Source organism: Pteropus vampyrus, unplaced genomic scaffold, assembly GCF_000151845.1.
Source record: "Pteropus vampyrus isolate Shadow unplaced genomic scaffold, Pvam_2.0 Scaffold217, whole genome shotgun sequence".
NCBI lineage: Eukaryota > Metazoa > Chordata > Mammalia > Chiroptera > Pteropodidae > Pteropus > Pteropus vampyrus.
In genome coordinates, this window is record NW_011888998.1 from 2,911,802 (window position 1) to 2,934,304 (window position 22,503).

The 22,503-nt window shown below is 41.6% G+C and overlaps 1 protein-coding gene across 2 annotated transcripts in view; it reads left to right on the forward strand.

Moving 5' to 3' along the window:
- Positions 1–22,503, forward strand: part of SLAMF1 (signaling lymphocytic activation molecule family member 1) — a 36,022-nt gene continuing 13,519 nt past the window's right edge. The window contains exons 1-4 of one of the 2 annotated variants that reach the window (XM_011373055.2): positions 1–172; positions 7,893–8,228; positions 10,164–10,448; positions 20,914–21,012. In XM_011373055.2, coding sequence (XP_011371357.1) covers positions 97–172; positions 7,893–8,228; positions 10,164–10,448; positions 20,914–21,012 — 796 coding nt within the window. In that variant the 5' untranslated portion in view covers positions 1–96. The remainder of the gene's footprint in view (positions 173–7,892; positions 8,229–10,163; positions 10,449–20,913; positions 21,013–22,503) is intronic. The other variant, XM_011373056.2, reaches the window with a different exon arrangement.

Consider the following 22,503-nt stretch of genomic DNA (forward strand, 5'->3'; position numbering starts at 1 on the left):
GGCAGCACTGCCTGATACAGAGTTTGCTTCTGCTATTGTGTCTTTGAGAAGCTGCCGAGCTCCTCGCCAGGCTCCCTTTCCACTTCTCACCGTCTGATGGATCCCAAGGAGCTCCCTTTCTTGAACTTCCTGCTGTTTCTCTCCCTGACTTTTGAACTGAGCTGCGGAACAGGTGAGTGTTCATATCTTTGAGGGTTTGAGTCCCATGATTACCTGCCATGGAGGAGAGATTAGCCCTGTGGATGGAGTAAAGATGCAGGGGCTGGGGGCTGTGGTTCAGCTGTCTCTTCCTTAGAGATGGGCTCTGAGTTTCACTTGCCTCTTTCAAAGAGGAAGGAACATTGTGAGCTTCTGGGCTTCTGGATTCCCAGCCACGGCCCCACCAATCCTCGTTTCCAAGGAAACCAGGAGCTCTGAGCCAAAGGCATCAGTCACATTCTAAATCAGCCTCTCAGGGTAAGAGGCTCTGGTTAGTTCTGGCTGAGTGGTTGGTTTTGCGTGGGTATCCTTCTGGCAAAGACTCAGGCTAAGAGACTGAGCTGGGGAATGGAGCTATGGTAGAAGATGACTTCCACAGCCCTGCCCTAGAAGAGAATCCTCACACACACAAGCCCGCAAACCAGAAACATGGTCCAATAACAAGGGCTACAATGGGGAAGAGAGGGTAGAAGTGAAAATCCCAGACTTTCAGTTGAGAACAGACGGTGGCCACAGTGTGGTACTGGTGGCTACTTTCTTGGAAGAGAAGGTTCCTAGCAAGAAGAGGAAAAGCCAGGATTTCTAGAGCCCAGGGCTGGTTACTGTAAGTTGGAAATGCAAATGGGGAACCCTCAGAGTCAAGGCAGCTTAGCTGTAGGGCCAGCCTCACAACAGAGCATTTAGAACTAGTCTCTGCTCCTGTCTTTCTTCTTCTGAAGGCGATCTAATGTTCTCTGTTTAGTAGTATCAGGGCTGTGAAAAAGGTATTTGAGAAAGAAAAAGCCAAGCAAAAAGTGGACTTCGGACTCACTGTGGAGTAGAGTGGGAACCTCTTTTCTACTTAAATGCCTTGGGACTTTGGTTAGACTGTGGGAGGCAGCCTGGAGCAGAAGCGGCATTTGGGAAGGGGGGAAATCCTGAGGCTCCGGGTGTTTTGTGCTTGGGGTTTTCAAGACCGCAAATCCATTATGGACTTTTCCAGGAAGAGCCCAAAGATGTGCTAGGGATGTTGGATGAGTTGCACATAAGGTCTATTTTTTCCCAGACTCCCAGATTAAGAGGCCTTTCCTGGTCCCACTTTTCCTCAGAATCAGGCAGGCCCATGGATATTGCTGCTTGATATCTAGGCAAGAAATATTTGAGCTCAGGGCTCAGAAAGCCAAATGAAACCACTTTAAGCCATCTGGGGAAGAGCCAAGCCTTCCTGGGTGCAACCTATTTGTCACTCCACCATTTTTGGAATATTACTTAGTGACTCTCAGGAAAGATGTTGTTGAACAGTGGGCTGGACTTTTCTATCTCTGTGTTTGCTGACCTCCTGGTCCATGGCGTCTCAGGCGCTGCCAACAGCTGCTTCACTGAAGGCTTTGGAGGTCACCGTTTAGTGAAAAACAGCCCACCCCTATAGGGCGTGTCTACCCAATCTGCAGCAGCTTCCTTCCTTGCATTCTATCTTCTCTGAAATATGCACAAATTTTTTAGTGTTTTTATTTCTAAATACACACCCTTTTGTGAAACCCCAATAAAACTCAGACAGAAATGCTTTGCAAGTGAGACAGGTCAGCCATGACAGATTTACCCAACCAAGATGCCTAGTTCTTATAAAATCAGTACCCTTTCCCCTTACCATCTCTACTTAGCTCAACTTCCAATTCCCAGTCAGAATTGTAAATATCAAAAAAAAAAAGTCCACATGTTCTTTCCTTAAATAAAATGAATTCTCCATTTCCCCAATGGTATTATTTTAAAAATAGGATTAATTTTAGAACAGTTCTGGGTTTACAACAAAATTGAGTGGAAAGTACAGAGATTTCCCCCTACCCTCACACACGCAAAGGCTCCCCTATTATCAGCATTCCCCACCAGAGTGGCACATTTTTTACAATTGATGAATCTACCCCAATGGGATTTTTTATTCTTTCATGCAGGTCCTCTCCACCTCTTTTACACACATGGGGGAGAGGCGAGGGACAAGTGAATGTGTGGGCTCTAGACTTGGCCCAAACTTGTGTGTTCACTGGTTCATTTTATCCCAAGGTATAGATCTAGGCACTTCTGTTTTTCGAAAGCTTTAACAGCGTGATATAATGCCATCGCCATTACTGTCTCCAACTCTGGACTGGAAATCAAAACATCAGAGCTATTTAGTTTTATACATAGATTGACCTTGGATAATCTCATGCAGCAAATATGTATTAAAGATATATGATGTGACAGGCACTGTGCAAGGTGTGGAGGAAGCAAAATGAACAAGCACGGTCTCTGCCCAGCAAGTGACACAGTGTCTGGTACATGAGAGCTTTTCCATGAATGTTTGTTGGATGAGTAATAATAGTATGTACTACATACCAGGCACTGTTCTAAGTGCTTTATGTGTATTATTATTTAATTCTCATGCCAACTCTATGATGTATGTTGATTATTGTTATATTATAATTATTATTATATTGTTATATTATAGAAGAGCAAAGAAAACCACAGAGTAGTTTGGCAATTTATCTATAGTCACACGACTTGATTCCAGAGGTGTCAATGAATAAAAGTAGGTGATCTTATGTTTAGGGAGGGGTGAAATACTAAAATTTGTATTCAGGTCCCATGGTAAAACTTAGAATATGCTATCTATAGTTAAAGCATATGAGTTTATTTTAACTGAGTTGAACTGAAGTATACAAATTTTCAAAACATGAGAGAAGTTGATAAAATCATAGAAGGAAGTACAGGACATATGGAAGTATTTGATCTGGAATTTGGAAAATATATAGAAACTTCTTTAATCATGTAAGTTTTCATTTAATTTTTTGTAACTAGTTTGTTTATTGGAAGAGTATCACATGTACATCTATAAAACTTCAACAATACAAAAGAGTATAGAATGGAGACAAATGTCCCTTCCATACCCCTTGCTGGAGGCAACTACTGTTACAAGTTTCTTGCATGACCTTTCAAATATATACATCTGGTAGATTGGGTTTTTATAGAACTTGAAAAGAATACTCGAGATGAAGGCACAAATGCAGAGGTGAAGTGTTGTGAATGTTCAGGGGAAATGGTATGTGGTCTGTTGTACCTGGAACCAAATGTAGAGAAGGGTCCTCATTATTTCCCTCCACATTATATCTCTTAGGGATGTTATATAGATAAAGCAGAGTATATTCTGATTTAGGAGAGAGGAGAACTTAGACTCTGTGTTGTCATTTGTTCATTTATCTCATTCAGTGGTTTTATTCTCTTGGCTAACGAGGATTTTTTCAGTTTCTCCTGTCCCAAGTGAGCGTTAGGGTTATAGCAGTGAACACAACAGTCACGGTCTCCACTCTTATAATTAAATGAGGACAACAGGCACTGAACCAGAGTTAAAAAGCATGATGAGTGATATGAAGGAGAGATGCAGAGTGCACTGGAAGCACATGGCAGGGAAACCTCATCTCAGCTGGTGGTCAGAGGTAGAGACCTGCAGGATGGAAGGCATTAGCCAGGCAAGTAAAAGGTGGTAACAGACTTTTAGGCTGGGGAACAGTAAGTGCAAATATTCTAAAATACAAAACCTAGCAGCTTCAAGGACTGAGAATAGGAAGATGGCTGATGGGACTATAGTTTAAAAAGCAGCCTATAGGCAAGTCATCTTTTCCTTTTCAGCCTAGATTTGCCATAAAAGCTGTGAGGCCTAAAAGTCCTGCCTCTTCTCTACTTGAAAGAAATGCTGTAGAAACATGCTATAAGCACATGTGAAAGTATGGGACAGGGAGTGGGGGGATGGCTTGCTAGCATTAGGTAGAATCCCATCTTGTGAAAGAGTTGGCTAAATGCTACTGATTTCAGGAAAATATCCATGAGCCCATGTGACTCACTCTACTTTCTAAGTAGAATTACCCTTGAAGGAAAGTGAGTTGGTGTTAACGGCTACCAATGTTCCCTCCAAACCTTTTCAGTAAACAAGGGTGACTGAATCACAGACCCACTGGAAAACACTCATCAGGCAGCAGCTTGTTTCAGGAGCAGAGACTCCATTTGAAGGGTTTTGTGAACCACATTAAAGTCCCCACTTATTTTTCCGCTCGTGCTTAGGTGGCTATGATTTCAAGTCTCCCAGCCACTCACACGCACTCAGTTGTTACATCATCATTCTTATATGGTTATGGGGTGTAAGGGACCCTTCCTAACCAGGTTTTGATTCCACTTCCCATGACTGAGTGTTCACAAACCACTTAGCTTGTCTATCTCATCTGCCCCCTCTTTTCTTTTCCTCTACCCCTCCTATATTCTTACTTATTTATTTATTTATTTGTTTGTTTGTTTGTTTGTTTTCTACTCCCTCTCTCATCCTATATCCCCTCTTTCTCCCACTTCCCACCAATTCCAAGTTCTGAAAGTAACCATAGTACATGGGGATTGGGTTAGGTGGGGGAAGGGGCACATGGAAGACATATCAGAGAGGGGAGAGTTATGGTGTGAGAGTGGGAATCATTTCTGTTTCTTTTTTTATCCATATCAAAATTGGTATAAAAATTAACAGATAATCTTGTTTTGAACCTCAGATCCCTTTGAGAAATGACCTTTATGGATGTGCTCTCAGAAAAATGTGTGTCTGCTTATCTAACAACTTTTTGTACAGAATTTCAGGGGACTCATGCACCACAGAACATTTCTACTTGCACATATGGTTCCAATTTTCTATAATCCCTCTATATAGAGAAGTTGAAGTTCAGGATACAAGAGGTTACTCTTTGGATACTGTACGCACCACATTATCTGAACAGTCAGGCATTCATTAGTGTGGCTGGAAGAATTTCCAACATGATTACCAAATTATCTTTGTAAAACACCAACACCAACACCACCATTTATCGTCTAAACAATTAAGCAACAAAGAGAGCACTCTGTTTTCAGAGTTGATAGTAATATTTAAAAGAACAAATTTCTAATTGCCTTTCTCACTTTTTCTTAATAATTATGAGTCTCAACCACTCTAACGTTAGCCCAGGATTAGAGTGATTGAGACTATTTTTTTCCCAGTCTCCGAATCTCTAGTCTGATATTAACTGGGTTCTTTTCAGGACAGCTTTACGATTTCAGGGTATTTTGGTATTAGGAACATTTTGATCAGATTGCCAAATTTTCCAACAACCCATCTTAATTACAAGTTAATTGTGTCTTTTCTAAGTAGCTTCATTACTTAAGCAGATAGTTTTATTTTTCTCTTCTGACTTTCTTATCAACAAGAACATTCTGTGCTCTCTCTGAGTTATGGAATCCTTCTTTTATGAACATTAGCTTATGGTTAAGTTCATTTATTACATTCTGTAATATATTGGGAAAAGCGGAATAATAGAGATTTTAGTCAGGTAATATAGCTTTCAGCATTCATAAATTGTACAGATATTTATTAAAAGCCTACTATGTGTCAACCACTGTTGTAGGTCCTAGGGACAAAACAGTGAAAAAAAATGAAATTCTTACTCTTGAGGAGTTTGCATTCTAGTGAGGGAAACAAAAATAAAACAAATGAATATACAATATAACATCAGACAGTAAATGCAACAAGAAGGGGGATGCTATTTTAGAAAAAGTGGTGAGAGCAGGTTTCGCAGAGAAGATAATTTTTTTAACAGAAACTTAAAGTGAGAGAATGAGTTATCCAAATATACAAAGGGAGAGATTTCCAAAGAAAAAGAGAGAGAGAACAGCAAATACAAAAGCTCTAAACATGGAATGCTCTTGAAGAATGATGGAGTAGTTGGAGCAGGTGTGACCACAGTTTAGAGAGCAGAGAGCAGGCAGCAGATGGAACAGAAGCAGTACCAGGGACTTACTTATTCAGTCTTTGAAGCTAGAATGAGGACTACGGATTTTTATTCTATGGGTTCTAGAAAGCCCTGGAAGTTTAAAAGCAGGAGAGATAAAACTGGACAGTTTTAAAAGATAGCCCCATCCATGGTGAGGATACAAGAGATTAGTTGGAAGAAAATGGCAGTACCCAGGCCTGTGATAATGGTGGTAGAAACGAACGAGTTTTGAATACCAGATGGATTTTGATAGCAGAGGCAACAGGATTTGCTGACAGATTGAATGTGACATACGAAAAAAAGTCAAGGATGATTGCAGTGCTTTGGCCTGAAAATTTGGGGGAATTTTGATATTGTTTGCAGAAAGGGCTATGGGATCAAGAGTTCATTTGCTAAGGGATGCCCTTTAGACCTCCAGATACTGAGGAGTAAGTACAGTGAAGGGTTTGAGTAGGAGATATATCTCTATAAGCATTCCAGAAATATGCTGAACTATGCAACTGAATGAATATGGCTAGGAAAGAGAAGAGGTCTGAGTACTGAGTCCTGAGATGCTTCAATGTCTTTAAGAGCAGAAGATTCTAGTCAAGTAGACTGAGAAGGAGTAGCCAATAAAATAGAAAGAAAACTAAGACAGTGTGGTCTTCCAGGGACCAAAAGAAGTGTTTCAAAGAGGGAATGATGAACCATGTTAGAATCTTCTGAGAAAGCAAGATGCAGATGGAGAATTGACTTGATATCATGGAGTACATCATGACCCTAACAAGAGTGGTTCCAGTGAGCAGTAGGGATAAATTCCTGTTCAGAGTGGGTGCAAGGAAAAATGGATCAGGTAACAGAGACAGAAAAGATAAATGCACCTGAAAAAAACTTTGTGATAAAGGAAAACAGAGAAATGGGGAGGTGGCTAGAGATATACCTGGGATCAAGAGAGGGTTTTTTGAGATGAAAGAAAATACATGTTAGTATATTGCATGTTGATAGAAACAACCCACAATGTATCATACCGTAATAAAGCTGACGATGCAAGAGGCAAGGGCCAGTGCAGGAGTAAAGCCTTGAAGTATGTGAGGGCTCCATAAAGGAGGAGGCACAAATAGACGATCCATCCAAGTAGGTAGGTTGATTTTGTGGTGATAATTAATGGAAGTTCTCTTCTTGTTTCTTCTGCTTCTTCAGTGAAATGAGAAGCAGGATCATCATCTGAGGTTGTGGGTTTGAGGAGAGAAGAGGTGTTAAATAATCAGCAGTAGGATCCCTTATAGTGGTTTGATAGGTTTTTGTTGTTGTTGTTATTGACTCAGCATTTTTGAAAAAGAAAAATAAAATAATTTCTCACTCTCAACATTATTAACTTCCTACAGCTGTTTTGAGGGCTTGAATACTGGGTTCAGAACTTCCCTGATTACACACTTCTCTTTCCTCATTATCTGAATTGATGCTTCTGTAACCTTGGTCTCCTAGGCTCATAAGCTCAAAATCAGTTTCAGTTGCTCTTCATCCTTCATAGTATATAGTGATAAGAAATCTGGTCCAAGAATTAACAGATTTTAATTCTATTTCAGTTACCAGTTATTTAATTTTAGGGAAGTCATTTAACTTCTCTATGTCTTACATGCCTTAACTATAAATCTCAGTTGATAGAATTCTCTCCCAGATTAAAGAAACCCAGAGTCCTAGTTAGCATATATAATTCTATAAGTAACTTTAAGATTTCCATTAGGATTTTTGAAATATTGAGAATACAGTAGAATCCTCATGACAATGTTATAGACCAACAAGACCTGGCAAGCCCAGGGATGGCCCAAGAGGAAGAGGAAGAGCCTCCAGTCTGTCATTCCTGATCCACAGACAGGATACAATTCTCAAAGGGCCCCATAATAAGGAACTGTCTTCTTCCTCCCACAGGTGAGAGCTCGATGGATTGCCCGGTGATCCCTGGGCAGTTGGGAAGCAGTGTGCTGCTTCCCCTGACATCTGAAGGGATAAGGAACACGAACAAGAGCATCCATATCATTGTCACAATGGCAAAATCACAGGGAGAAAACATCAAGAAGAAAATTGTATCTCTTGATTTGCCAAAAAAGGTCTCTCCACACTATGTAGAAAATGGCTATAAATTTCATCTGGAAAACCTGAGTCTGGGAATTCTGGAAAGCAAGAAGGAAGATGAAGGCTGGTACTTCATGACCCTGGAGGAAAATGTTTCAGTCCAGCACTTTTGCTTGCAGCTGAGCCTCTATGGTAATAATGACGGCTTCCCCAGTCCACAATGTAAGGTCAAGATTGTCCTTTGACTAAGAACTTAGGCCTCTCACATAAGCAGAGAGTATCCAGTATTGGAAGCAACTTGAGAGGTCACCTAGTCCGGGGGTATTTAAACTGTTTTTCAGGAGGAAATTTTAGAGGTTCACAAATCTTTTTTGTCCAAATAGCATGTTGGTGGTAGCTGATTAGCAGTAGTCACTCATTTCCCAAAGGAAAGGTGCCCAGCTGCCTGTGGGCTAGAGGACCTGGAGCCCCAAAAGTCTCAATTTGCAAATAAGATTTTTTTTGAAAAAAAAGTTTCTTAATGATTTTTTAAGAGTTTGAATACCACTTTCTTTCATAGATGACATTGAAATTCAAAAAGGGTTTGTACATGCTTCCACATATCTGTGTGGGTGATTCACTGTATTTAGGGGTCCTGAGAGAAGGAGAGCTGAAACTTAGCCCACACACCACTCGCCGAGCCCTGTGCCCACACACCACTCACCAAGCCCTGTGCCCTATCATCGCATGACATCTTCCTGGGGGAAAGGCCCTTTTTTCTCATTGAAACAAAGGCTCTAGTTATAAAGTTGCTTAGCTGCAGAACTTAAACTAGAACCTAGGTCCACCTGAATCCTAGATTTTTTTTTGGTGAAGCCAGTGCTTTTTTGAGCCTTTTTAATGCCAGCCCCTCTCGAATGCATCCACTTTGTGTCTCTTAGGCCCAGAGGCTCCCTTGAATTCCCAGGGATCCTGACCACCATGAGGGCTGCCCTGCTTCTTTACAGTGGCTTTCCTATCTCTGAGGATGGTACAGGGAGCTCCACCCACACAGCATTACTTTAAAATCCTCAGGCACCTACAGGAGAGACAGCAATACCCTTCCCATCCTTTCTCTGCCCCTAGCATTCCCTTCCCTCCAAAGAGTGTATGCAGAATTCCTCCAGCCCTCCAGCAGGTACCTGATCACTCCACTGGTGGCCCTGGTTCAGGGCTGCCATGAGCATGGAGACTGCACATCATGCATTTTCCAGAACTATTCACTGCCTTTGTGACATCTTGTCACATTTTGTGATCAAATTCTTCCCTTGGAAAATATGGCCTCTGCAACCATGATATTTTTATCAAGTCAAAGAAAGAGGCTGTATTTTTGAGTCAGACAGATCTAGGTTCAAATCTCAGCTCAGCTACTTAGAAGCTGAGTAAAATTATATAAGATACTCCACATCTCTAGGACGTAGTTTCCTCATTTAAAAAATGGGAATAATTATAACTAGGGTAGTAATCATTGAGAACATTTTTGAGAAGATTAAGGAAGATGGTGGATATAAAGTTCCAGCATTGTGCCTGTCCAATAGTAGTTGCTCAATAGATAAACATTTCCCTTTATCTTGCCTATTTCATGGCATTAGCGTGAGATAGGTTAATGAGGCCTGTGGCTATCCCTACTTCACTAAAGCATGTGCATGCACGTGCACACACACACACACACACACACACACACACACACACACAATAAAGTCACACCACTAAAAAGTCATTCTTTTAGTTTTAGGAGGTAGTACTTTCACAAACGCCAATTAAACCCATGGAGGATACACTGACAGCAAACTCCTTGGATAGAATATACGTGAGCAACCCACATCAGCAACATCAGGAGAGGCAAGGAGACCCCCAACAGTATCCGTAGGAGAGAACTAAAAAGCCAATTTTTTTATTTTCTATTTTATTCCAAGGTGGTCCAGGAAAGGAGTATATGGGAAGAGAGAAATGGTGCAGAGCAGTAGATCCCCACTAGAAATAAATCACACTGCAGATCCAGCAGGAGGAAAAATGCTATTAGGCCACATTTTCTTCTAACAAAATTGTCAAGTCAGAATTTCAAGGGGTTCATTTCAGTGATGGCTCCCTTCCTCCCCCTCCTGACAGAGCAGATCTCCACTCCGGAAATTAAGGTGCTGAACTGGACTCAAGAGAATGGGAATTGCAGCTTGATGTTGGCCTGCATGGTAGAGAAAGGGGACAAAGTGGCTTACAACTGGTTCGAGAAGACAAATACCCACCCGCTGAGCCCAGCAAATGACTCTGCCATTCTGTATCTCACCCTCGGCCCTCAGCATGCCAACAGTATCTACAGCTGCACCGCAAGCAATCCCATCAGCAACCGCTCCAGGACCTTCACTCCATGGTCCCAGTGCAAGTCACATTCCCCAGGTGAGTGCCCTGGTGGTGGCTAGTGCATCACATTAATGATGCACTAACCTGGACCAATCATTCTGTTTCCATAGCTATGGCGTTCACCTTGGTAACAACTCTTTACATCTTTTCTATAGTTTTCAAAAACTTCCCACGTGCATTCAGGGAGTACTCTCTACTCATAACGACCAGGGTGGCATTATTATGCTCAGTTCACAGTTGAGGAAACTAATAAGAAATGATAAAGGCAGACCCAGAGCCCAGGTCTCCAAGTTGTGATCCTTCTTCTCTCCTCTTGCTTTGGATCCAGTCTGCAGGGGTGGCTGGGTGAGGGGTTGTGGGTAGCAGGTCCTGACTCTCGCATCCCTGCTCCACTAATGGTGAGACAGTCTACACCATTAATAAGTATGGATCGATCACCTAGGCTATAGGAAATTGGGGATAGATGTGACATATGATCTCTGCTCTCTGGGAACCTGTTGTAAAGATAAGACATGAAACATTTGCTCAGTAATAAAAAGCAGGATACAATGGAGAACCACATTTTACAGAATGGACTATGGATCCCATAGCCAATTAGAGGACCCAGGGAGTCAGCTCTCTGATGAAGACATAGACTGGGAAGTTTGGGAATAATGATAAATGGTATAGTACTTTATTATTGGCAAAGCACTTTCAACTATATAATCTCTTTTGATCCTCACAATAACCTTACCAGATAAGTGTTATTATCATCCTCATTTTACAGATGAGGAACTTGAATCTCATGGCATTTAAGTACCTCCTCAACTTATAAATAGTAGAGTCAGCACCTAGATCTTTGACTGCTCTTTTTCTAGAAAGAAAAGCATCATTATTCTGTTATGAAAAGGAATAGAGTGCTGATTAAGTAAACCTGTCGACCACTTGAGGTTGGAAACAAGATAGACCAACAGATTTTGTGTCCATGCCTCAGCTATGTTCAGAGACAGAAGAACAAGTGCGCTGGCCCTGCAAGGCATTACTCATGCCCTAACATTCTCCTCTCTGGATCCACTGGGAGTCTCCAAGAAGACTCCTGCCCACAGCAGACTCAGTGTATATATGGAGGAATTTCCAGATGACCAGAGATGGCAGGATGGGGGAATCTAGCCAAGTTATGCCCATCAGCATAAGACTTCCAGTCAGAGACTTCCCTGAGGTATTCCCAGATAGACTGCTGGGAAAATCTCACCTGGTCTCCAGTCTGCATCTGAGAATTCTTTGATTAATGTAACCCACTGTATGTTGCCTCCCCCAGCCATTAATGTCAGAGTCCACTATCTGTCCGCCTACTAGATGTACCTGGCTGCTTGCCCACCTTGCACACGAAGTACATTCTGAAGCTACCCCCCAGTTCAGATCTCTCTCCTTGCTCATAGTCATTCAGAACATGCTGGCAGGACCCAGAAAGTGCTGTTGCATAGTTTAGAGTTTATAGAATGTGACCCCAGAGGCCCTAGATCCAATGATGCCCCTTTTACTTATAAGGATAAGTTGCTTAACCTAAGACAGGTTATTTCTCTAAAATAATAACTGACAGGTCTTCATTGTTTTGTATGTGCTAGTGAGGTGGTATCTCACTTAATCCTCACAGCAACTAAGTAGTATTAGTATCCCCACTTTACAGATGAGGAAATAAAAATATAAAAAGGTCACACACAGAGCAAGTGACAGAGCTGAGTTGTCTGATACTGGCATTCTTATAGATACTAGTGGAAGAGATAAAACACTTAAAATGCCTTATAAATTATGATAACAATGTGTCATTGTTTTTCTTGGGCTGAGGAAGTAATAGTCCTTACCCTAGCACAGTCCCCTCTGGTTGTAGTAGTCCTCCTAGAGTTAAGGCAGGGCATCAAATATTTTACCATAGCCTATCTCCAAAAAGAGGGAGAACTCTCTTCATGCTTATCAATGAAGCATGCTTCTTGCTCCATGCTTCTTGTGATTTAACAAGAATTTTTTCAGTGTATTCCAAAGTCTTGGCAGGCCATAAAGCTTATACTCTAGTACATGGCTCAGGATTCTCTAAAGAAATAGGAAGATGCTCTTATCTATCTAAGCTACTTTGAGGACAAAGTATGCATTAGTGCGAACCAGATTTAATGAGTATGAAACAGACTTCTGGGAGCTGTGGAGAGACAGAAGAAACAGAAACATGGTGCCATAGGAAAAGCCCTTGCAGGGTCTCAGCTCAGTCATTGAGAGCTACTTAACATGGGGCAGCCATTTCACTTTCTTGGGGCTCTGCTTTATCATCTGTAAAATCGAAAGGGTGAGCTAGCAAAGAGTCCATATCCTATAATTCAATTGGTACGTACGTTAATAAGAAATGCTAATAACGTGTTACCAAGGTGAAGGTGTATTAGTTTGCTTGGGCTGTTGTAACAAAGTATCACAAACTGGTGTCTTAAACAATGGAAATGTATTCTCACAGTTCTGGAGGCTGGAAGTCCAAGATCAAGGTCCTGGCAGGGTTGTTTTTTCTGAGGGCTGGGAGGATGTATTTGTTGCAGAACTCGCCTTGGCTTATAGATGACTGTCTTATATCTCTTCACGTTGTCTTCCCTCCACGTGTATCTCTATCCTAATTCTTCTTCTTTTAAGGACACCAGTCATATTGGATTAGAACCCACCTTTAATTAGTTTCCTAGGAATCCTATACAAAATACCACAGACTGGGAAGCTTAATAATGTAAATTTATTTTGTCACAATTCAGGAGGCTAGAAGTCCAAAATCAAGGTGTTAGTAAGGTTGTTTTTTCTAAGGTTCCTCTTCTTGACTTCTAGATGGCTGCCTTCTTGCTGTGTCTTCATGTGATCTCTCCTCTGCTCATGCACATCCCTGGCATCTCTTTGTGTATCCAGATTTCCTCTTCTTATAATAACATCAGTAAGATTAGGTTTGGGCCCACCCCAATGGCTTCATTTTAACTTAATCATCTTCTTTAAGACCCTACCTCCAAATATGTTTACATTCTGAGATCCTGGGGGTGAGAACTTTTAACTTATGGATTTTGGGGGACAAAATTCAAACCATAAAACCACCCTAATGACTTCATTTTAACGTGATTATTTCTATAAGATCTTGTCTCCACATTCTAAGGACTTCAACATATGAACTTTTGGGGAAACACAATTCAACCCATAACACAAGTAGAGATCCCCTCCTCTGCCTCCAGAGATGGGGAACCACAGCATGTCAAAACCAGTCACACAGCTGGTTTGTGGCATGCTATTCCCAATACACCAGGTTGCCTAAATACAAAAAACAGTTTTAATTCATTGATTTGTGTTTGCAAATCAATACTATTCATTCTAAAAATACTGTTTCTCCTATGTTCCAACATTGTGTTAAGTGATGAGAACACAGAAACAAAAAAATGTGTGATCTTTACCCTTAAGGAAGGAGATAGTTCTGTAAGTAACTAGTTTTCCTAAATTGCATAGTATAATAAGTGAAAAACAGAGGTGTGTGCAAGGTAACAAAAAAAGGGGGAATGATTAGCACTGTCTCAGGGAATCAGAGAGAACATCACAGAAGACGTGACATAAACTGGGTTTTGAAGAGTAAATAGAAATTACTTAAGCAGATAAAAGAAAGACATTTCAGTCAGAGGGAAAAGTAGATACAGCTGCATCTTGTTCTATATTATTCTGTAAGGGAAACTATTGTAGAGTTTAAGAAGAGTAACATGATCAGCTTTGCATTTCACAGATGAAATTTAGTGGTGTGGAAAATAGACTGAGGCAGAAAAGAAGAAAAAGAAAGAGAAACTAGTTATGGGGAGGGGCCATTATTGAAGTAATCCGTCAAGAGATGATGGGGCCTAAGCCAAGGCAGTAGTACTTTACCAAAGACTTCAGACAAGGGAAATTCCAGCCATGGGATGAAATGGTGAGGTCTGAGGGTTTATTAGAGATCACTTCACCATCTATAATGAAGACAATAATTTAAAGACATTTTTTACTTTCATTATTGAAAAATTCAAAGTGGTTAATGATGTAGTTAAACCAAATATGATGTCAGTACTGTCTCTTCACAGAACTCACTTATACTTACAGAACATATATGTTCCTTAGAATCTTATTTTCTAATGACATATGTCCAAGCTCTCAGTAATATATTCATTCTTATTTTAATTGCCATCTCTGTGTTTTACAGTAAGAAACACCTTAATATCTATCATTATGAAGCATCTTTATTGCAAAGTCCAAATCCTGGGGTGCTACAAAGTACTCTCACTAGGTGATGCAAAGCATGTTGATGTGGGTCAACACTGGGTAGTGTGACTTGCTGCAGTCCTACATGATCATGTTCTGAAACACTTATGTCTATGCTAGCATAAATAATACAAAACCTTAAATGAGTTAACTGAAAGGGGAAAGCCCCTGGAGGCTCATCTTGAAAAGAGGACCCTGTTCAGTAGATTGGCAAAAAGCTGGCTCAGCAAGCTCAGTGGAAGAAAAAACGGACACACTGCCAGTGAGCTCCTGGGGCTTTCCCTTTCTATCAAGGCCATTTCTTCAAACAGGGAGCTTCCACCGTTACAGAGTCACCTAGATGTTTCATGCACAAGGGTTGATCCCTCTCCATGTTACTCCTAATTCAGCAAGCATGACAACATTGGTGGAAGGATGGAACCTGGCTCTCATGGGCCAGAGCCTTGTCACATGGTCATACCTGCTAGAAGGGAAACTGAGAAATGTGGTCCTTATCTGGGCAGCCATGTGACTGGACAAGACTTGTCTGTGGAGGAATGAGGGAAATGGTACTCAGGGCACAACTAGTAGCTTCTGCAACACAGTGCTAGGTAGGATAGGCGGGTGTAAGGGATTTTTCTGGAAGCTGTGAACTCTGTAAAATTTTTTACTTGGCTGGTCACAGATCTTAAATTAGTACATGGTTTGTAAGCATCCTTTCCCCACCCCCAATTCTGAGTGAAAACCACCACAACCAAGAAGGTATCTCTTTAAGATGGTTGACTTCTTCAAGTAGATGTACATGGTGCAGGCAGCCTTGCTGACAGAACCACATGAAAGGCAGGAAAGAGATCTAGCATTCTCAGACCGTTACATTAGTATCTTAGTATCACCTGGGGCAAAATACATTTGTTTCTCAGATTCATTTTTGTTTTTTTCCTTATCTCCCTTAAAGATTAAGGTTTGGGAACTTGAGGAGAGAGAGGAGCTTTTGTGTTTCTGTGGCAGCAGAACTTCAGAGACTGAAAAAGGCCCTCCATCATTTTCTTGGAGGCTTGGCTATATGCCAAGTTATCATATTTAAACCACAGCCAATAGAGTAGAGCGGAGGTCCCCGACCTTTTGGCACCAGGGGCCAGTGCTCCTATGAGAATTTAATGCCTAATGATCTGAGGTGGAGCTGAAGTGGTGATGCTAGTGCTAGGGAACGGCTGCAAATACAGATGAAGCTTTACTTGCTCGCCTCCTGGCATGCGGCCCAGTTCCTAACAGACCACAAACTGGTACCAGCCTGTGGCCCAGGGGTTGGGGACCCCTGAAGTAGAGGACCAAAAGGTGGAGACTTGTGCATAGTACTCTTTATAAGTACATCAGGGCACAGGAGTTCTCAATCAGACTGTTCAGCAATCTCTAAGAAGCTGGGGGTGCACGTGGTGGTAGGGGCGAGAGTTACCAAACTTGCTGTTTAAGAAGGTTCAAATGGGCTTTCTTTGTGAGTGAAGAATGAGGCCTGCGGACCCTAGAACAGCAGAACAGCCTCTGTCTGACTTCTGAGCGTAGATATCCCGAGAGGCCTTACGCCATTTCTGAGCAAAAAGAGGGAGAGCTGGAGTTTCTGCCACAGGAAATAGTGGTTTGAAAATGAGAACACAGGTGGTGCTGACAGCAAGACACATGCTTTCCTCCTGGTTCCATGTTGTTATTATAAAGCAGATCTCAAGTAGGTCACTGCTCATTTCCTTCTACTGCTGCCCTGGGCCATTCAGAAGGTGATGCTGCATTCCTTCTGAGACCTTCTCATATTTAGCACTCTGATAACTCTTAAGAAAAAGGTACATGACAGTCTTCTCCCAGCTTTATTCTATGGCCTCTAACTTAGTTCTTCATGTGTATATTGAGTGCCCCCCTGCCCTACATTGTATTGGATGGAATGGGAGATGCCAATAAAGCATAAGGTCTGATTTCCAGGAATTTACAATCTAGGTGGGACTTCTATACTTTCCTAGGTAGAAAAATATTATCATATTAAAACTGCTATTAGAATTCCTCTTTGGTAGAAAACAGTGTTTGTTTAGGATAATACCTTAATAAATGTTAGAGGGCAGAAAATGAGACGTCCTTCCCCCCCCGCCCCCCACCACCACACACACACAAAGAACCTGGCAGTGGGCTAGATGGTTCTGTATGAGGAAGGAGGAACACATTGCTAATGTAGATAAAGGAAGAGAAAGACAAGCTCTGAGCCTGTCCAATGGTGGGTGGAAAGCTGCCTGTTTATGATGGAGTCTGCTCCCTGTGACCCTTCATATCTACAGTAGAGGATTCAAACCCATGAAATTCTTAGTGTGGGTTTTGGGTTTTGGGGTGCGCATGTGTGTGTGAAAAGTGATGAGGGCACTGAACCTTGTACCCAGGACAGCCCAGACTAGAGCAGAAGCAAAGACTCAGAGGATCACAAGGAAGTTACTGCCAGAAATTACAGAAATCCTGGGCAGCGTGATCTCAACAAGCCATAAAATAGCTTTTTTTTCCCCCTATATTTACTCAAATTCCTGAGGGCATAGAGTCCCTGACATGTAGTTTCCATATATATATATCATAATTAGAAAGTAATACCAAATAAGTGAGTACCAAGTGCATATAAAGTTGGGCCTGCTAACCAGATGGAGAAAATAAGTCATAAGCAAATAACAGGGTGGGACTGAAGTATCTCTGGACATCAGTGAAGGAACTCCTCTGGACTTGACATCAAACCTATCTCCTTGTCCTTTCAATCAACCAACAAAAATTTACCAAGGACCTATATATGCCAAATACTAAGAGAGCTGCAAAAGATGTAAAGAGATGGTCTCTGGCTTCCAAGAACCTAGCAGCTAGTTGAGAAATTGTGGCTATCAGAAGGATTTAACATTTATTCACTACATACTGAATCCAGGCACTTTCCATACATTCTTTCATTGGTTTATCAGAACAACTCTGTGAACTGAATATTGTTATGTTCATTTTGCAAATGAGGAATCTGGACCTGGAGGGTATGAGCAGCCTATCTGAGGTCAGAGAGCTATCAAATGGTAGACCCATAATTTGAATCCATCTGTCTGGCTGCAAATGCCTTCACTGAGAATGGTCTCCACAGCAAACATAATGTCACAACTCAAGTTCTAAGATGCAGAGTCCAAGGGAGAGGGAAAAAAGAAAACTAGAATGGTGAGAAAAAGTAACAGAAAGGAAGACAGGCTTGAAGGTCAAGGCTGGGCAGACCTGGTAGGCAGCTAAAGGTGCAGCAGGGGAAGACCAAGGGATAGAGCACAGGAGCAGGAATCAGCAGGTGTTGGATGGAGGTTGGTAAAAGGATGAGTCGGCACCGCACAGAGCTTCTGACTCTCCAGGCCTCCCAGGCCTCCCAGCCTGCCACTGCTTTCTTTGTGGGGGCCCTCTCTTCCTCAGGCTAAATCACAAACTGCAAAGTCTGCAGTTCTCACTTCACCCACCTCTGCCATCATCTTTTCTTCTGGGACACTTCTCTGAGTCTCAGTTTCCGTAACACAAAGTTAGTGGGTTGGATGAGATAAGTGCTAGAGTTCCTTTATGGTTAACAAAGTCTATTGTCCTGTAATTTAAATCTTCCAGTGGATTCATATTGCTTTATATCTGAGAACTAGGAGGACAATGAAACTTTATGAAATCTCTTTCAGAACTGTGTCCAGGTTGCTTCTCAGATCTGGTTGGACTGGCAGAAGCTGGTCATTTATATCATAGGACAAAAGTAGCAGATGGCTTACATCTTTCTGAGACCCTAGAAAAGAGAGGGCTGGAGTTATTTTATGTCTTCTGGGCCTCAGTAATATGCCCAGTCATTGTTAGTTTATGAGAGGAGGTGGGTGGCAGAGCTGTCAGCATCAGGACCCAGGGGGCAGGAGAAAGGTTCACTTGGCAGGCATTACTGATGCGGTTTTGTCTTCCGCTATTTTCCGGTTTTAGAGGCACCACCTTGGTTGTTGGTTTTTTAAAAATTTTTTAACTTAAATGAAATTTGAGAGAAATACTACCTTTTAAAATGATTTGAATGTTTGGAGAGTTTGTTCTTAAAGTAACTGTTGTTTTAGGAAGTCCCCTAAATATATTAGGGAAAAAGAAAGAGGAAATAGCCTCAAAAGAGGAGGGGCTACTATAACAATTGCTTGTCACTTCCGTAGGCTGAGGAGACGTGGTCGTGCTTAGGCTGCTGCCGCCGCTTCTTATCTTTAGATTTGGAAGGTCTCACCACAGGTCCCTAGTGTTGCAAACGTAAGCCCTAATAATCTTTCACTCACTCTCTCTCAGACACATGCATGCACAAATGCACACACCTGCACAGAAGGTTCTCAGCAACCATAAGCCATTCAGAAAAGTCATTCAAAGTGGAGTTGCTCTGAGACTTGGCAGTGATTTCATGCTCAAATTTCATATTTTATTTAAATTCAGGAGTCTTATTGCAACTATCTGTTTGTCCCCTAGCTTTTTCATCGGGTCATGTGACTGTCTGCTGAAGTTGGTATCTGGAAGGGTCAAAACACGTTTAATTGGGGAAAGAGACTCTATAATCAAGATGTTCGCAAAGCCAGATTAATAAGATTCCTTGGTATGACTCTATGTCTGAAAATCCTAATAAAACAAGAATCTTTTTAAAATCGGGAGATGATTTCTGGTTAGCTATCAGGTTAGCTGAAGGCCCACTGGATCTCAGTGGAATGCCTTTTATCAATTCAATTCATTGAGACTGCAGTCTGTATCTTTGGCCAGACTCTGTAGATATCCGAATTGTGCCTGGAAGCACTGTACTCCTTTGTAACCTATTTACTCCTTCCTCTCAACTTCTTTCAAGTAAATTCACCGCAGCTTCAACGTAGGCTTATCCCACAATCATCCTGACAAGTTACACTTACACATTAATGTCAACACCTGGTAGTGTACTATTTAGAACCTTAATGCTATTACTTCACATAGAACCCCAGTGCTTCAGGTTGGCCTCTACTGTTCATTACCCTGTTGTAACTTACCCCAAGCCTATAACTCTCTTTGATGTTCCAAAAATCTGTCTTCAGTATTCAGCCATGTTTCTACTCCTGGACCAAACTCCAGTTCCTGAGGATCTCCACACCTGCTTTCTTATTCACAAAATTAGAGTAATGAGAGTACCTACCTTGTTGTGAGGATTAAATACATTAATACACGTGATGCACTAAAAAAATGCCTGGCCCATTGTAAATGCTCAGAATCATCAGTTATTATCTTATTAAGCTAAATGTCTTATCTACTGGGGCAATAGGTCCCAAACATTGTTTTTCCAAAGTGTTGCTTCTGGTTCAGAAGGATTTGGTAAAGCAGTTAAAGAAGAGAAAGCAATAAAAATTGGCTCTCTGATTTTTGAGCCTGGGTGATTGGTGCTCTAGAGCAGCAGTCCCCAACATTTTTGGCACGAGGGACTGGTTCTACTATGAGAACCTAATGCCTGATGATCCTAGGTGGAGTTGAGGCAGTGATGCTAGCGCTGGGGAGCCGCTGCAAATATACATGAAGCTTCGCTTGCTTGCCTGCCGTTTATCTCCTGCTGTGTGGCCCAGCTCCTAACAGGCCACAGACCCATACCATTCTACATCCCAGGGCTTGGGAACTCCTGTTCTAGAGCAAATATTAACATGAGAATGAGAGAAAAACTACATGCTTTTCTTTCAGTTCAGGTCTAATGGGTTCAATACATCTATTTGCATGGACGGACAATAATAGCACTATTACGTTTATTTTTAAAAAAACAAAAGTAGATTTTTTCTTCCTTCCAGTGTCTCATGAGAATAGTGTAGGAGTATGGGGGACAGCACATGGAGCCATCATGTCCTCTTTACCAAAGTGGATACAGAACACACTAGAGATTTAAAAATAGGAAACTGGACAGAGAGGTTAACTTAGGAGAGATAAAGATAAGTTTGATTTTAGACATGTGTTGTGGTAGTTGAAATAAAAATGAAACATTTGAACAGAAAAACCTTTACAGAAATTGAGAATATGAAAGTCAAATATAATAAGAGAAATGATGAAAAGAAAACAGGTATGGAAATCTTCAGTGGTCTAAAGCTGATCTCTAAACCCCAGAAAATGAACGTCTCCCTTGAAAGAGAATGCAGAAAGAGAACACAAGGCTTAAGTTTATTTTCCCCATTTCTGAGTAGGATGTTTTTACACTCACAGTACATTTGAGATTGCCCTTTGACTTTTTTTTCAGTATCAAGACTTTGGGGACTGTATGCTGGGCTGTTCTTAGGGGGCATCATTGGTGTCATCATGATTCTCCAAGTGGTAATACTACTGTTGAGAAGAAGAGGTAGGTGTCTGACAGTAAAGAGATGCTTATCAGACTCTCTGTGGTAAGCAGGGGACCTCTCACCACAAGCACCAACTTGCTATCTCCACTTCAGCTTTCTGCAGGGAGCACCTTTGCAAAAACAGTATATAAACATATCCTGGAAACTTGTTCAATTGAGCCTAATTCAAAATGCCTTGATCCTCTATATTGGGCTATGGGGATAAAAAGGAGAGATGAGCCATAGGTATCTAACATGAGAGACAGTGCAAAGATAATTTAAATTCAATATGACAAGCAACACAGTAGAAGTATGTACAGGATGTTGAAGAGGTCCAGACAAGAGGCTTGACAACATCCAGCAAAAGCAGAATTCAGAAGACTCTTTGATCTCATCCTAGAAATGTTATAATTACTGACTAATAAAAGGACATTATAATAAGATGTTTTCACTTAAGGGTTGAAACCTTTCTATAATTTATCTTTATCCTTATGATATCCCTCTGAGAGAAGCAGAATAGTTGTTTCTATGTGACTTAGCAATGGCCTAATAGAGGCAAAGAGAAGCTAAGTGAATTGTGTGAAGTCGCCCAGCTGGTTGGCAAGGGAATCAGAATTGTAACTATGTCTCCAGACTACCAGGGTGTGTTCCACTAGGAAAGCTGACAAGTCATCAGAAGACAGCAGAGGAAACACTCTTTACTAAGATGTTAGCACAAATTCTGACTCGTCTTGGAGAAGTGTGCAACTCATAAAGTTGCTTAAAGCTCAACCAAATAGTATAGGAAGTCACCCACAGTAGACTTAAACAATTAAACTGCAATTATTCCCTTGAGGTTTCAGTGCCTAGAAGTAGTTTCTCCTGGCCTCTCCTCCAATTGTTCTGTGATTCAATATCTCAGGGCAGCGTGCTCCCCTCAGTACACTTTACTCATCTGCCCACACTAGAGTCAGAAAGTCCTGCTCCAAGACCAGGACAGATCCTGGGCTGGCCTGCCTATGGTGAGGAGAGAACTGGATCCTCATGCCACCAAGCTGATGGCCAATCTCATTCTCTACACATGAGACCTTCTCAGAAAAGCCCTTACCTCAGCACTCAGATGTTGGTTTTGCTTATATAAGAAAATCTAGATCATAGCACAGCTGCCTATTTTTGTCTCATTTCCTCCATCTAAGAGGTGGCTGGGGAGGAGATAGAGGGCTGGGTGATTCAGATAGAAATCATGAGGACAGTCTAAGAGGATGGGGCAGGACAGCCACATTTGGCTTAGATAATAAGGAAACAGTGAAACACCAGAGTTAAGAAAACAGAGATTAATGTGCCTACGTTAACCTAGTTAGTGGAATGTGCTGAGACCCTGACCCACATTCTTTCCTCAGCTACATTCTGCTCATCATGTAGTTGTGCTCTGAAGGGACTACTACTCCTCATCCCACTACACTTCCATACCACCTTCCCCAACACACATACTCATCCTTGTCTCTAGTCACTATATATTCCTTGTAAGTCAG